Source organism: Mytilus trossulus, chromosome 12 (genome assembly GCF_036588685.1).
Source record: "Mytilus trossulus isolate FHL-02 chromosome 12, PNRI_Mtr1.1.1.hap1, whole genome shotgun sequence".
Taxonomy (NCBI): Eukaryota; Metazoa; Mollusca; class Bivalvia; order Mytilida; family Mytilidae; genus Mytilus; species Mytilus trossulus.
The window spans coordinates 2,654,102-2,671,242 of record NC_086384.1 but is presented as its reverse complement, the minus strand read 5'-3'; the positions used below and the strand labels follow the sequence as shown (position 1 = coordinate 2,671,242).

The 17,141-nt window shown below is 33.4% G+C and overlaps 1 protein-coding gene across 1 annotated transcript; it reads right to left on the bottom strand.

Moving 5' to 3' along the window:
- Nucleotides 1-15,733: 15,733 nt before the first annotated feature.
- LOC134692918 (uncharacterized) lies at nucleotides 15,734-16,884 on the bottom strand. Its single transcript, XM_063553552.1, has 2 exons — nucleotides 16,458-16,884; nucleotides 15,734-15,981 (listed from the first exon to the last, which is right to left on the bottom strand). The coding sequence occupies exons 1-2, from the start codon at nucleotides 16,816-16,818 to the stop codon at nucleotides 15,938-15,940; spliced, it is 405 nt and encodes a 134-aa protein (XP_063409622.1). The 5' UTR covers nucleotides 16,819-16,884; the 3' UTR covers nucleotides 15,734-15,937.
- Nucleotides 16,885-17,141: the final 257 nt, after the last annotated feature.

Below are 17,141 nucleotides of genomic sequence, written 5' to 3'. Positions count from 1 at the left end.
AACTATCTACAAAAGACCAAAATGACACAAATATTAACAACTATAGGTCACCGTAAGGCCTTCAACAATGAGGAAAGCCCATACCGCATAGTCAGCTATAAAAGACCCCGATAAGACAATGTAAAACAATTCAAACGAGAAAACTAACGGCCTTATTTTTGTAAAACAATGAGCAATAACCATTTAGCCGTTTAGTTTTTTTATTCATCCCTCGGTTCTTATACTCTGCTTCTAGCAAACTAGGCTAGTCCAGAACAACGCTTTTTTTTAAATTATAAATTCATAATGGTTATTTGTCAGTTCTTAATAGTATTGTCTCAGTTTAAAACTACTTCCGTTTTAGAATATGTTGTAGTCTTGGTGATCATGTATGATAGTTAAACTATATGCAAAACGATGGTGATGGTAAAAATTATAATTGGAATGGAAAAAATTACATTGACAATGAGGTTCGATTAAAATCAGACTTTACAAATAAAGATGATTTAATCTTCCTTATTGTAAACTTCCATTTCTGTTAAGAGATATTGCAGCAGCTCCTTTATACGAAATATCTTCAAATTAATGCGATATTCCAGGAGTTGTATTTGCGATCTTGATTTCCTTGATAGGGGTTTCTGTTCACAAATGGGCTTTAAAACCACGAATTCCAATTGGTGAATTAAAAATCGTCCCTTCGTTAGTTTTGCGAACCCCATAACGAGTTGATTATCTTCATTGTTATCGATATAGATTATCAGATGATAACGGGTATGTTGATAATATTCTATGTATACAATCCCGTCGCCTTATTCCGAATATGACCTACTGAATAAGACTTATAACAGGGTGTGTACTGACATAAGGTATCCGACGGGTGCCACATGTTGAGCATGATATGCTTTACCTGTAGCACCTATAATTACCTTCAGCTTTTGTTGGTTGTCTTTAGTTTTGTATGTTGTGTTTTGTATTATACTTCTATTTTTTTTTATTTTAAGATAGTACATGGACATTCCGTAGGAACAAAATACCATAACCATTTTGTGTTCCTGGAGCATAAAAAAAGCTCACACCTAGGTAAAGACAACAGTAGTATACCGCTTTCAAATGTCATAAATTGATTGACAGCAAACTAAATACGAGGAAAACACATAAACTATAAAAGGAAAGCAACGAAACAACAGAAACACTGAAGTACAACAACAAAAAAGTCAATGTAACAAACACAGAAACGAACTACAAAGTAAACATTTTCAATTACTGATTTGGTAAAGGACATTTTAAGAACAAATGGTGGGTTGAAACTGGTTTTCTGGCCAGCCAACACTTACGCCTTTATGCCAATGTTCAATATAACACCAAAATGACAACTTTACATGACTGGACGACAGTATAAATAAATTCCAGAACATTAAGGACAGAGTTATACACAAATAAACAATTCACTAGTAAATTTTGTCATGCTAATAGCATCAAATATACCAAGCTTATAAATTAGTCCGCCAGACGCGCGTGTCATTTGCTCAATACCCATCAGTGACTCTCACTTCAAACAGTTTATGCCAAATTCGGCTAATATTATCTATGCCTGGAAAAAGAGCAACCTTAGTATTTACAATAATTCATACTTTTGCATTATAAAAATTACCATATAATTGATACTTAGGTCAACACCGATAGATGTCCAACCATAGAACAAAAACGAGCACGTAAAACAACGTAGAAAAGCCGCTTAAAACAGCACAATTGAACCACACAATGTCTGTAACACTACTTGATCGACGCCATAAAACAATTGAACCACGCAATGTCTGTATCACTACTGGCTCGTCGCCTCAAAACAATTGAACCACGCAATGTCTGTAACACTTCTGGATCGACGCCACAAAACAATTGAACCACGCAATGTCTGTAACTTGACTGGATCGTTGCCTCAAAACAATTGAACCACGCATTGTCTGTAACACGACAGGATCGCCGCCTCAAAAAAATTAAAACACGATATGTCTGTAACACGACTGGATCGTTGCCTCAAAACAATTGAACCACGCAATGTCTGTAACACGACTTGATCGTCGCCTCAAAACAATTGAACCGCGCAATGTCTGTAACACGACTGGATAGACCCACAAATTAATTGAACCACGCAATGTCTGTAACACTACTGGATCGTCGCCTCAAAACAATTGAACCACTCAATGTCTGTAACACGACTGGATCGTCGCCTCAAAACATTTGAACCACGTTATGTCTGTAACACGACTGGATCGTCGCCTAAAAACAATTGATCCACGCAATGTCTGTAACACGACTGGATTGACGCCTCAAAACAATTGAACCACGCAATGTCTGTAACACTACTGATCGTCGCCTCAAAACAATTGAACCACGCAATGTCTGTAACACGACTGGATCGACGCCTCAAAACAATTGAACCATGCAATGTCTGTAACATGACTGGATCGACGCCACAAAACAATTGAACTACGCAATGTCTGTAACATGACTGGATCGTTGCCTCAAACCAATTGAACTGCGCATTGTCTGTAACACGACTGGATCGACGCCATAAAACAATTGAACCATGCAATGTCTGTAACATGACTGGATCGTTGCCTCAAAACAATTGAACCACGCATTGTCTGTAATACGACTGGATCGACGCCACAAAACAATTGAACCATGCAATGTCTGTAACATGACTGGATCGTCCCCTCAAAACAATTGAACCATGCAATGTCTGTAACACTACTGGATCGACGCCACAAAACAATTGAACCACGCAATGTCTGTAACATGACTGGATCGACGCCACAAAGCAATTGAACTACGCAATGTCTGAAACATGACTGGATCGTTGCCTCAAAACAATTGAACCACGCAATGTCTTTTACACGACTAGATCGTAGCCTCAAAACAATTGAACCACTCATTGTCTGTAATGCGACTGGATCGACGCCACAAAGCAATTGAACCACGCAATGTCTGTAACATGACTGGATCGACGCCTCAAAACAATTGAACCACGCAATGTCTGTAACACGACTGGATCGACGCCTCAAAACAATTGAACCGCGCAATGTCTGTAACACTACTGGATCGACGCCTCAAAACAATTGAATCACGCAATGTCTGTAACACTACTGGATCGTCGCCTCAAAACAATTGAACCAGGCAATGTCTGTAACACGACTTGATCGTCGCCTCAAAACATTTGAACCGCGAAATGTCTGTAACACGACTGGATCGTCGCCACAAAACAATTGAACCACGCAATGTCTGTAACACTACTGGATCGTCGCCTGAAAACAATTGAACCACTCAATGTCTGTAACACGACTGGATCGTCGCCTCAAAACAATTGAACCACGTAATGTCTTTAACACGACTGGATCGTCGCCTAAAAACAATTGATCCACGCAATGTCTGTAACACGACTGGATTGACGCCTCAAAACAATTGAACCACGCAATGTCTGTAACACTACTGGATCGTCGCCTCAAAACAATTGAACCACGCAATGTCTGTAACACTACTGGATCGTCGCCACAAAAGTGACGTTATGTGTAAATTTAAAAAGAACCTGATATAGTTCAAGATTAGGTTTGAAATTATGGTACTTGATGTATTTCAAAACAGTTCCAAAACTATTTTTATAGAATTGATTAAGTGTTTACTGTAAATTCAGATTTTATTACGATGTGTTTATTATAATAAAATCGACAGGGTAAAACACGCAATAACTTGAATTGAATTAAAGAGGATTTTTCTCATAATCGCAAAATTAAAAACGCATCATAGTCTAAAATGCCAACATTGGAATAATAAATGCTAACAATAAGTTATTGCATTATCTAGCAATGTCACTTTATCTTCTAAATCAAACTTTTAAATAATGAATATAAATATATTTCATGATCGTTTAAAATCGAACAAGTTGTACTCTCGAGATTCTACTTATGAGAAAAAACACTAGCTACTGCCAACAAACTAATTGGCTTTTATCCCGCCAAAATGTTTTATCCCGCCACTTTATTTATGTATGTGCTTGTCCCAAGTCATGAGCCTGTAATTCAGTGGTTGTCGTTGGTTTATGTGTTACACATTTTTTTTCGTTCATTTTTTTTTTATATAAATAAGGCCGTTTGTTTTCTCGTTTAAATTGTTTTACAATGTCTTATCGGGGCTTTCATAGCTGACTATTCGGTATGGGCTTTGCTCATTGTTGAAGGCTGTACGGTGGCCTATAGTTGTTTATGTTTGTGTCATTTTTGTCTCTTTTGGACAGTTGTCTCATTGGCAATCATACCACATCTTCATTTTTATATTTTCCATTGACTTGTGAACAATGATTTATGTAATACATTGCACTTCATCGTTACTACCTTCACGGCTTTTTAAAATAAGGGAAGAATTAAAACGAATTTCTCCTTAAATCATCAACAATGCACCAGATGCTCTTCAGCTAATTGCATCTTACAGATTTAATTCTGACATGTGTACCGGAAAATTACTTTAAGTGTGTTTTTTATATTGACAGCTAGGTGCCACATATTTACTTGTTAATTAACTTATGAAATTTCAGCTTGAGAGATACCCTGGCATTTTCATTACCTTGCTTCAACATTCAACTTTTAAATGGTACTCATTTACACTAAAAAAAATCAAATGAAAAGGAGTGTATATGTGCTATATTTGTCATCATCGTTCATTATACTGTACAAGATGTTTACTTTTTATTAAAAAAAAAACAGTGTCGTTGTCTTTGTTATATTTTATATCATGTTCGTTCAAAGTATCTGCTTAAGTTGTCAATGACCTATATATATATTCACAATTTTTAATGCTGGATCCAAGTTTTGTCATGCGAAATAATTATAAATAAATTTGGTGTATTTACTGTCTTCTGATTGGTTAAAAGAATAAGCTTTATTTTCAATGTTATCAATTTTTATGGAGACACGCCCACTCCAACGTTATGTATTCATACGCAAACATCTGTGTACGTTGTTATTCGTATTTTAACATATATCTTTGAGCCTTATTTATGATAGAAATTTATTTATAATGAATGGCAATAATTTATTTTGAATTTTTTGAACATGCTTCGCGGATAATTCAATGTGAAGAGTCAAAAATTAATTTTATGGTTCAATAAATTCAAAATAAATAACAGCCATTCATTAAATACATATATGTGTTGCACATACAAAGTTTACCAGATATTAGAAGATGTGGTATGATTGCCGATGAGATAACTCTCTATCCAAGTAACAAGCTTAAGTAAAAAGTAAACATCAGCATATATAGGGTAATGTACGGCCGTCAACACCGAGACTTTTTTCACATCGAACATCAAACTTTACAGGGCCCAATTATGACTAGTGTAAAAGCATATGTTTTTCCGAATCAAAATATGGCAGTTGTCTTCCGACGTTCAATTAGTTGATATACTCGAGCATTTGTTTTCCTCCGGGTTTTTTTACATAGTATGTTAAATTTATGCGTTCAGTAATACTTTCATATTCTTTAACATTCCTCAAAATGGTGTGCTATTTAATAGCTGTTGCTGATTAAATGTTTACCTCTATTTGACTTTTCAAGTTTCGCCTTTATCGTCTTCATTGACGTAAACGGAGTGTCCAGTCATTTAAACATATAAAGAAATTATAATATAGTATTAAAATAGATAAATAATGTTATTTGACACTTCACACAGCAAGAGTATTTAGATAATTCCTTATTTTGCTATTCACATGCTGCAGTTAACAAATAATTTACAAACGTCATCATCCGTCAAGATATTTGATAAATGTTTTCTTTTTTATCATTAGTTTATCAGTTCTTTCGAATGTAAATCTAACATAATAACCAAATATGTTTGCAAAACAGTATAAACATTTTAAACGTTGTTATATCTAACAACACGTAGAAGGCAAGATGTCAAAAAAAGCATTTCGATTGGCAAAAAGAGTAAAATCTGAAAAGTACTGAACTATGAAGAAAATTCAAAAAGGGAAGTCCCTAGTTAAATGGCAAAATCAAAAGCTTAAACACATCCAACGAATGGAAAACAACTGTCATATTCCTGACTTGATACTGTGTTACAGCCATTTGCTTAAATAGAAAATGATGGACTAATGGTGGCAACTGAAATTTTTAGTAACAATAGACCACTTTCGAGTTCATCCGTCACCGGCAAAAACTCGTCAATTATGCACGCCTTTATGACGTCATTTACCAGATAGAGGGGCTCGCCTGTATCCCTGCACTATTTACGTTCATCAAGCGTCTTAGTGATCGTCTTTGTGCAGGATAAACTAGAAATAATGGTTGCTCTGTAGGTACTTACTGACATTTCCCTAATGACAGCAGTGTTGATTGTCAATTTTGAGAATTCAATTTGCCGAATAATTCGTACAATATAGAATTATAGTTTTCCAACCACTCGCTCAACATTGGAAGGAAGTGACGACGCCCCTAAACGCACAAATGACGATGATAAAGGCGCGTATAATTGACGAGTTTTTTCCAGTGACGGATGAACTCGAAAGTGGTCTATTAACATTTATGATCCTGATGTTCAAGCTAAAGTAATCAAGTAGGTTCAAAACAGTTCTTTTCATCATGTGGATAAAAACTGGTCATTAAAGTTACAAAATCAGAAACTTTAGAAACTATTTGGTAACCAAAACACAATAAGAGCTAGAAGCATAAGTTGAGTATGAAGTTCCTAAATGTATCCTAAACTTTTTGGATACTCTTTGTACAATTTGGGACTAGTCTTATATGGTAGTATTACATTTAAAGAAAGGAGAACGTGATTGTGGTCAAGAAACTTGGGACATATATTGTATCGTATGTGAAACAAATAACTAAACTGTAAAAACTCAAGAATAGTTTTTTTATATGCTATTTTCACAATATTATCTGTGAATACCGCGTAAATGAAAAACAATACACATAGTGGTGCGTTCAAACCAGAGGAATATTAAAGACACCAGATCATTTGATTTTACATTCAGATATATTGATTGTTTTCTATTCTGCCTTTAAAAATTCAAACATCCATTAATATATATAACAAAAGGATGTAGTATGAGTGCCAATGAGACAACTCTCCACAACAGATCAAATTACACGGAAAATAACAACTACAGGTTACCGTACGGCCTTCAAAATTGAGCAAAGCCCATACCGCATAGTCAGCTATAATATTCCTTTGGAGTAGAAAAAAAAGAAGCCTCATGTTTAGGCTTATCCTCGAATGTAGCATAAACAGTCATTTCAGTAACAAAATCTACTACAAACGACAGGGTTTTAATTTTGAAAGCATATATTCCTACCACTTAAGAAGCAAAATAACTACATCACCTGCATGTGGGATATACAATTTCGATATTCCAGTGCATAAGCATAAAGTTGACAAACCAGAATCATTTCAAATAAGTTTTGTCGGGTTTTGCTTTAACAAAATCGTCGGAAGGTTCCAACATTTTGTTCATAAACATTCCTTATCACCTTCACAAATAATAATATTACCTAATGGTCTTGAAGAATACATTTTAGGAACCGACGTTTTTATTATCTTAATAACTTGTAAAGTGTTATATAAAAAAGAAGATGTGGTATGATTGCCAATGAGACAACTATCCACAAAAGACCACAATGACACAAACATAAACAATTATAGGTCACCGTACGGCCTTCAACAATGAGCAAAGCCCATACCGCATATAGTCAGCTATAAAAGGCCCCAATATGAAAATATATAAAAGTGCCAAACAAATAAACTCTAGCAATTTGATAAATTAAACAAAAAGTAAAATCACAAAAATGCTGACCTTAAAGGAAAATCAATTCGGAAAGTCCATAATCACATGGCAAAATCAAATAACAAAATGCATCAAAAACGAATTCCTGACTTGGTACAGGCATTTTCAAATGTAGAAAATGGTGGATTAAACCTGGTTCTATAGCGCTAACCCTCTCACTTTGATGACAGTCTCATCCAATTCCGTTATATTTACATTGATGCGTATATTTACATTGATCCTTTAAAACAGTCCATTTCAAACTTATTCGCTGAACATAAATGTTTTATGAAAAATGTTTGGAAAATGTAAACATTTGAGATACATTGAAGACAACTGCATTGCTATCATCACATATGCTTTTTTATCCGTGTTGGCAAAACAAGTATGCCCTCACACCACATCTTCCTATATCTATCGAATAGTTTGGGGTATTGCTACTATGTATCATTTATATTACTACGTTGGCAAACTTCATTCGTGTATTTGTATCAGTCATAGCTTGTGGCCAATCTCAGTTAAGAACCCTCTATTGTCAAAGATATTCAGATTGTTTATTCTGTAATACAACAAAATCCGTTCGTTGTGTACAAATTAATGGATTTTTTCTGGGCAACAGTGATGAATTTACTAGTTGAAATTAGCTTGACATTATAATTGATTCACTTTTTATTACCCCAGATATGTATATTGCTTTGCTTTGTCCTTTTATAAGTATGTGTTTTTAATACTCCTGTTTATAGAGCATAGAACTCAGTGGTTATTGATGTTTATCGTCTACCATATTTACAAGTGGTTATAGTATTTTTGCCGTCAGTCATAATGTCTGATGTTGGAGTTTTCATAGGTCCCTATGAGTTCAAGCATTTGTGGACTATAAAAAGCCTTTTGGTGTCCAATATTTGTTTTTATCGTCGTACTTGTAGTTCGGTAAATAGTTATCATTGTTAATCAAACCATATCTACTTTTTTAAATTTATTTATTTATTTATTTATTTATTTTTTCAAGGACAAATACTATCATTCACTTTTTTATAGATAAGATCAAGGGTATATAAAAATATGATACACGGCTGTTTACTAACAAGTTTTCAACTGTGAACAGCATCAATGCATGAGGTCCAATGGTTAATCATGCCATATCTTCTTTTTGTAATTAATATATTGCTTTCATTTTTCAAGGACAAATACTTCCACTTACTTTTCTATAGATTAGATCAAGAGTATTCTATTGCAAAAACGATACATATTTGTTTACCATCAAATTTTCAACAATCAACAACATCAATGCATGATGTCATATGTTTAATCATATCATATCTCTTTTTTTAACTTATGATGATTATTGTTTTTATTTTCAAGGACAAAAACTTTAATTTACTTTTGTAAAACTAAAATCAAGGGTGGCATATTACAAATACGATTCACATATGTGTAATACCAACATTACAACCGTCATTATATCACTGTGTGAGTTCACTATGTTTTTTTTCATAAAAAAGAAGATGTGGTATGATTGCCAATGAGACAACTATCATAAAAAGACCAAAATGACACAGACATTAACAACTATAGGTCAACGTACGGCCTTCAACAATGAGCAAAGTCCATACCGCATAGTCAGCTATAAAAGGCACCGATAAGACAATGTAAAACAATTTAAACAAGCAAACTAACGACCCTATTTATGTAAAAAAATGAACGAAAAACAAATACGTAACACATAAACAAACGACAACCACTGAATTTACAGGCTCCTGACTCGGGACAGGCACATACATAAATAATGTGGCGGGGTTTAACATGTTAGCGGGATCCCAACCCTCCCCTGACCTGGGACAGTGGTATAACAGTACAACATAAGGAATTAGTTTATCACATATGGTGATGCATATAAAGCCTCTTGCGTTACAAGTGGGACTATATATATTTACTTTTCCTTTTGGCTATTACTAATAATTCCCATTAGATTCACAAATGTGGTATATACATTATTGGCTTTAGCTTTATTTTTACCGTCCGATATCAAGTCTTATAGCCAGTCATAGTCGTTGATTAGAATCATCATCTATATAACTAATGGTATGTGCCTGAAATTACAACATAAGTGTTCTAATGTACGCATATACAGATAATAGATTGGAAAAATATATATTAGCATTTAGAAATACTTGAAAAACTCTATCAGTTAGGATACTGATATTTGTTTAATTACTGTGAACTTTTCTGTATTATATCTAGCTTTATATACAAAATGTATAGTGTGTTATATTTTTTTTTTTAAACCAAATGCCAATTTATTTATATATAGATATAGGAAGATGCGGTGTGATATGGTCATTATTGTTTTCCTGTGATCTTATTTTTCTACTCTTTATTAATATTTTTTCTGTTTATATATTGTAGATCATTTGAACAAAAATGCAAAATTCCAATATTTTTTCTTTCAGCAATATGCAAAACATGGTATTTGAATGTTACCGTTTAAATTGCCATCGAGCAACATACCAACTGAGCTCATGTTATGTCATTGAATACGTAGTTGTTTTTGTATTGCAAAGTTCAAGAACATGTTTGCAATTAAAATATAAAACTGTGTTTCACCAAATATCCACACGTCATTAGCATCTCTGCGTGAGATCAGTTGTTTATTCTTTTCCAAATATTCAAAATTTCCACACATGAACTGAAAAGTGCATCATTAATATTGAGCGTCAGAGGTAAGATTTTACCTGCAACCCCATACATACACTATCAAGATTTGGTTGACCGTTATGGAATAACCGTTTCACAGATGATATCAGATATGTTCCTAACGTCGTAACTACAATTCCTTTCCCTTTCATGAATGTGTCCTACCGACTATTTACCGGAAGTTTTATAACACGAGTAACACGACGGGTGCCAACTATGGAGAAGGATGTGATTATCCCTTAAGAACACCTGATATCACCCCTAGTTTTTGATGGGGTTCGTGTTGCTTATTCTTTAGTTTTTTATGTTGTGGCATGTGTAATATTTTTTGTCTTTTTTCATTTTTAGCCATGGTGTTATCAGTTTATTTCCAATTTATGAGTTTGACTGTCCCTCTGGTATCTTTCGTTCGTCTTTTTCTTTGGTAATTGAAAATAAAATAACAATGTCATAACATATAATGAAAAAACAATGACCTCAGTTCAAACAATGCACATACAAAACATAGAAGATTAACTAAAAGCAAAAGCAGTATGCCGCTGTTCTATTGTTCAAAATCGATTTAACTGAAACAAATCCGGATAAAGACTAAATGGCATGAACAAATTTCGGTGGGCAACCAAAGCAGACAAATTAGTTTAATGTAACAATGTGTGGATCCAGACACGAAAACTTTATAAACCTACATCTCAAACATACAACACAACTAACTGACATAATTAACAAATGTACAAATAAATTTAATAAGACACTAAGCAAAAGGTGTTGTGTTGGATAATGGATTGGACAAAATGCAAACTTCAGTGTTTTGTCGCAGAAAGCTAATTGGCAACGTCCACGTTAAAATATTGTACTTATTGTTTATTGTTTACCCTTTCTCGAGATATGCAAACTTTCGTATATTGTATCAACTTGAAATGTCCTACAGGATATGCAGCTGGCCATTTGCTACATAGAAATAAAAACATTCGCAATGAGGAAAATATATAAAGGCAACAGATGTATACCGCTGTTCAAAACTCATAAATCCAAACAAATATATATTAGTTCAGTGATAATGAACACCATACTTATTTCCAAATTGTACACAAGAAATTAAAATTGAAATTATAATACAAGACTAACGAAGACCAGAGGCTCCTGACTTGGGACAGGCGCAAATATGCGGCGGGGTTTAACATGTTTGTGAGATCTCAACCCTCCCCCTATAGCCAATGTAGAAAAGTAAACGCATAACAATACATACATTTAAAATTTAATTCAAGAGAAGTCAATACATGAGTTTATCAATACATGAGTTTATCGTAAATAAAGGCAACAGTAGTATACCGCTGTTCAAAACTCATAAATCCATGGACAAAAAACAAAATCGGGGTAACAAACCAAAACCGAGCGAAACGCATTAAATATAAGAGGAGAACAACGACACAACACCGAAACGCAACACACACAGAAACAGACCAATCATCAGACAAAACACCACGAGAATAACAAATGTAACATGAAAACCAAATACATGAATTTGGGATAGACAAGTACCGTGCCACGTCTTATCTCAATATCTCAAAAATAAGAGAAAACACAAACGACTCAACGTTAAAATGCAACACAAAGAGAAACGAACAATATTATAACAATGACCATCTTCCTGACTTGGTACAGGACACTTTTAAAGGGGAATAAAAGTGGTGGGTTGAACCTGGTTTTAAGGCATGCCAAACCTCGCACTTTAATGGCAAAGTTAAATATAATAAATATAATGTAAAAGAGAGGCGGGGGACATTTAAACTCACAAATATAATACAAACCGATATCATAGATGAACAAAGAAAAAGACACGCAGAAAATAGTAGAACACAAGAAACTCTCAGAAAACTAACCCCAAGGGGTACTGGAGAATGAATATATTTGACCAATTGATCTACTTCCGACTGGCAATAAAATTCTTAACAAAGTGGGGCGTCAGTTTGGTTGTTCGGGATGTATCAAGTTTTCAGCCACGTCCAGTCATAATAACAGACGTTAAATCCGATGCCTCTTTAAAAGAGAGTGCCACGCTCATTGCACGTTAAGAATCTTTGCAACGACTTTTTGAGGGGTCCGTAGATAATATGTTACAAGCTTAAATATAGGTCCGTATACCAAGTCTTGATTATGACAGTTGTGATCCATTCGTTTGATGTTGTGAGAGCTTTTGGTATTGCCATTTGATAACGGACTTTCCTTTTTAAATTTTCGTCGGAGTTCACTTTTTTTCGTAATTTACTTTTTTTCAGCACTAAATATTTACGGTAAAAAAAATTGCTCTTCGTACAGCATTCAATAATGAGTAAAACCCTTGATGTATAGTCATAGTCCAGCACACACTGTAATTCTTATTTCTAAAGTGTATAAACATTTTCTACATATTTTCATTCTAATCTTAGAAAACACGTTAGTCATCTGCATACTTGAGTAATATATATTCAGAGTCATAAATTTTTATATCAATTATCTCTTTGTTGTTTTATGTGCAGCAATCCTAATGTTCATAGATAAAACACCAAGAAAAATTTTGAAAAGTTAAGAGCATTGTCTAATTTCTAAAACACAGCTCTAAGATTCTGAATATAAGGATTGGCACCTTTACAAAGTCATAAAAGAAAAAATAATTCAAACAACTACCATTAAATAGTATCAAAACTTTTCTCAAAATCTAATAAAACTTAAATAGCTGGAAGATTATCTTTTCCTGTCATTTCCATCATTTCTAAAATAAGAACATTTTCCATAAACTAGTACATTCCTAAAACAAATCATTTATTATATCAACAAGAAATGATATTTGAGAAAGAATCTGATGTCATGTTGGTATGAACATTTAATATTAAGATGGGTTTCCAGTTTTGAATTCAAGTTTTGATTGACCTTCATGTGGGATGTATGTTTTTACATGAACTCCCTGTTCCTGACTAACAGAAACAGTTCCAGTTTCTACGCTATAATAAAAATAATTTATAATAAATTCATAAAGGTCTATTCAAAAAAATGTATAAGAATCAGTTGTTAATATCTCCATCCATGGTGAAGTACCATTTTCTTTTACATCGGGGGAAAACACATTTGTTATTCATTCTTTTGGTGTGTTTGAACTTTTGATTTTGCCATTTGCTTAGGAACTCTACGTTCAGAATTTTCCTCGGTCGATATTTTTGTTATTTTACTTTTTTGTTGCGTTATATATTTATTTGCTTGCTTCAATAATATGCGTTTACAAGTTTTCCAGGTTGCGCATGCATGTACAGTATTATACGTTTGTATATGTGAATTATCTATGTTTTAGATGTGTTACTTGGGTTTTAATTAACAGTATAGATATATTGATTTCAGATCTGGTGTATTTCGTAAGTTATGATTACACCTATGCTAAGCTTGTTACGCTGAAACAACTGATAATCTTACAGAGATAGTTTCAACATATTATATGGTAATCAAATAGAATCAGAAATCTAAAAAAAATGGTAGTTGAACATAGGAAACTCAAAGTATTGCGCGTTGCATAGATTGAAGTCTTCTTAGCAGAGGTCTGATGGAATTCATGTTTTCCAGTCTAGTAGACTTTTTTTTCTATCTCTTGTTTCCTTTATATCTTGTTTCCAAGGGGCCAGCTGAAGGACGCCTCCGGGTGCGGGAATTTCTCGCTACATTGAAGACCTGTTGGTGACCTTCTGCTGTTGTTTTTTATATGGTCGGGTTGTTGTCTCTTTGATACATTCCCCATTTCCATTCTCAATTTTATTTCCTTTATTTTCAATGGTATTGTTGGATTTAAAAACTTAAATTGGTTTTTTTGAGTGTGTGTGCTTTTTTGTTTGTTTTGGGTTTGTTTTTTTTTTTGCAATGTTCGGTATTTAAAAAAAACCTAAAGATTACTATTTTCATTTCTCTGTAATGAATGTTCTTGCATATTTTGCTGTATTTTTGTCATGTTCAGTTACTGTTATTTTGACGATGTTCTTAACATTCTCATTTAGTGTTCTGTACTAAATCAGTTATATTGCAGTTGTTTTGTTTCTATTTGTTTTTGACTTCGGTGTTCCTGTTGTTTCGTTGTTTTTATTGCAGTTGTTTTGTTTCTATTTGTTTTTGACTTCGGTGTTCCTGATGTTTCGTTGTTTTCTTCTTGTGGTTGATGTGTTTCCCTCAGTTTTGGTTTGTTACCCAGTTTTGTTTTCTCTGAATCTTTTTATGACTATTGAACACGGTGTGCTACTGTTCCCGTCATTCAGTATAGTTTTCATTCGTGATTAATGAGTTCATATTAACAGTCTATGCATATTAATAAACCTTTAAATATACAAGTGTAATTTGCAATGCAATTATATGTTGACGCTTGTCTCTATTGTTTGAATACATGTGATATTAAATCATTCCAATATAAATATGTAGTTGCAAACGGCACTTCAACTTAGTTGTTCCAACATTGGGTTTTAAAGTCAATGCAAATCAATCTTTACTGCCTTACTACAGTAATAAGATCAATCGCTTTTGTGTCTGTTCCTACCTGTATTTATATGCAATTTTGTTTGGCAACATATCGCTTGAATTTTTTTCATTTTTCAAACAACCATACTAGTAAATGACTTTTTTTCCTGTGATTTTATAGATATCTATGACGTTTTCTATGTTCATCAAATTTCAGTTTGTATAGGCAATTAGTATGTTAAATGATTATTTAACATGCATTTACCCGTAGTTTAAAGTCGATGTTAAAATTAAGCTTAAAACTTACATATCGTTGTTTTGCTTGTTAGCAGCGCCTTCACAAAAAATATATTGAGAAGAACCATATAAATCACATCTTAGAACAAGTATGTTCACTAAACAAAATAGTTCTGAATAATATATATCTTCCCAAAGAAGAGGTGTGATTTGTGAAACAGCAATATTCACAAAACTTAACGTAAAGTCATAGGATTAGATAACTGAATCTTTGATGAGTTCATGTAAAACGATGGTTTGTTTAATTGGTGCTGTTAATATATAAATAGCAGAACTTTTATCAATCAATTATTGTAAATGTTAAAATAATGGATTTGACTTGGAAGGAAAGTGATGAAATACAAGTGTTTCTATTGCATCATACTTGACAGCTCATTTTAATATTGAAATATAAATAGAAATGATAATATTTAATGAATCTCCAGAAAACTTAAGGACTGCATTATTTAGTTCCATTCCACAAATGCATATGCAGTTCCTTATGCGTATAGCGGAAATACTTCACTTCTTTTTACGGTTATAGTCTCGATCATATATCACTCTAATAACCTGCTATCATCTGCATACCACAATTGGGTTTTGTATGATTAGTAAATTTCGAACTATGCGTTTATCTTGGTCATACTATAGTAGGTTTCATTGTTGTTGTTTAACTGGTTTATGATGGTGCATTCTGTTGGAGACTCTTACACTTCCTCGAAAATAGTTTCTAATTCATGTGGAAACTGATCTAAAAAACGAAAACAAAAATGATTAAAAAGTATATAGACTAGCAGAATATAATTATGTTTGAGGTTCCATGTGAACAGCAGTTGAACATGGGTCAGTCGGTCCTAAGATATAGGGAAACTCCGTTCCGTGTTTCTAAACATCTATTAAATAAAGTCGATTTTGTATTGTTTGTGATTGTAGTTTTCTAGTTGATAAGAATATAGTGATCTAGTGCATAGTGGCCATGGTGATTGATTCAACGTTTACATTGTTTTCAGACTTTCTATTGACTCCAAAAAGATTTAAATTACAGACTTAATATTGATATTTCTTTTTGTTATTCAATGCAAGAAATTAGTTGTACTTGAAATCGCGATGGTTCTTCAAATTTATCTTATTAATTACAATTGCTGTTTATTTTGCTCTAATAGAAAGTAATATATGTATATTTCAAACTGCAAACCATACTGCATGACAAACACTATTGATATTTACCTCTTGTCAATCTTTTCTTCTTTATTTCACAGGTTTCGAGCATTTCGACAATAGATTCGTGTCCATTTTCCTCTGCATACAAAACAGCAGTCCATCCGTGTATATCATTCCGTTTTACATCACATCCAAGCTCTATTAAAAATTGAACGAATTCGTTCCTTCCTAATTCTGTTGCAGCACGATGACGACTTCGACATGTCTCGATCAAAGGTGTCGCTCCAACATAATTTATGCAGTCAATTTCTACCCCTGATGACATTATTTTCTTTGCAGCTTTGAATTTATTTTGTTGTATAGCTTGAAATACGTTAATTATTTTGTCGTATGATTGGTCACTTCTAACTGATGATGCTGATCCCATGATACAAAGACTTGTTCTGTTGTTAAAACAGTTTTAGGAATAGTTTATCTGATTCGTCTCTCTTTATCTGACAGTTACAGCTTATACTGTTTCCTTCTTGACTGGTACGTCCTTTTATACCAATTAATTTTCACCACACCTACGTGTTAACATTATGAATGTTTATTGCATTGATATTCTGAGAACGAAACGTCATCAAACAAAAATTGCAAATGTCAAAATTTCGAAAATAGATATTGAATTTAGTTTGTGAGCATTATTTCATTCCCTTTATAAATATATAATATAAGCGGACTGTTTCATGGAATGTAAATTATCAAAAC

Excerpts from the sequence above, each read along its gene's own strand:
- LOC134692918 (XM_063553552.1), bottom strand. The coding sequence starts at position 16,818 with ATGGGATCAGCATCATCAGTTAGAAGTGACCAATCATACGACAAAATA. Across the intron at positions 15,982-16,457 it reads GAAGAAAAGATTGACAAGAG|ATCAGTTTCCACATGAATTA; the intron begins GTAAATATCAAT and ends TTCGTTTTTTAG.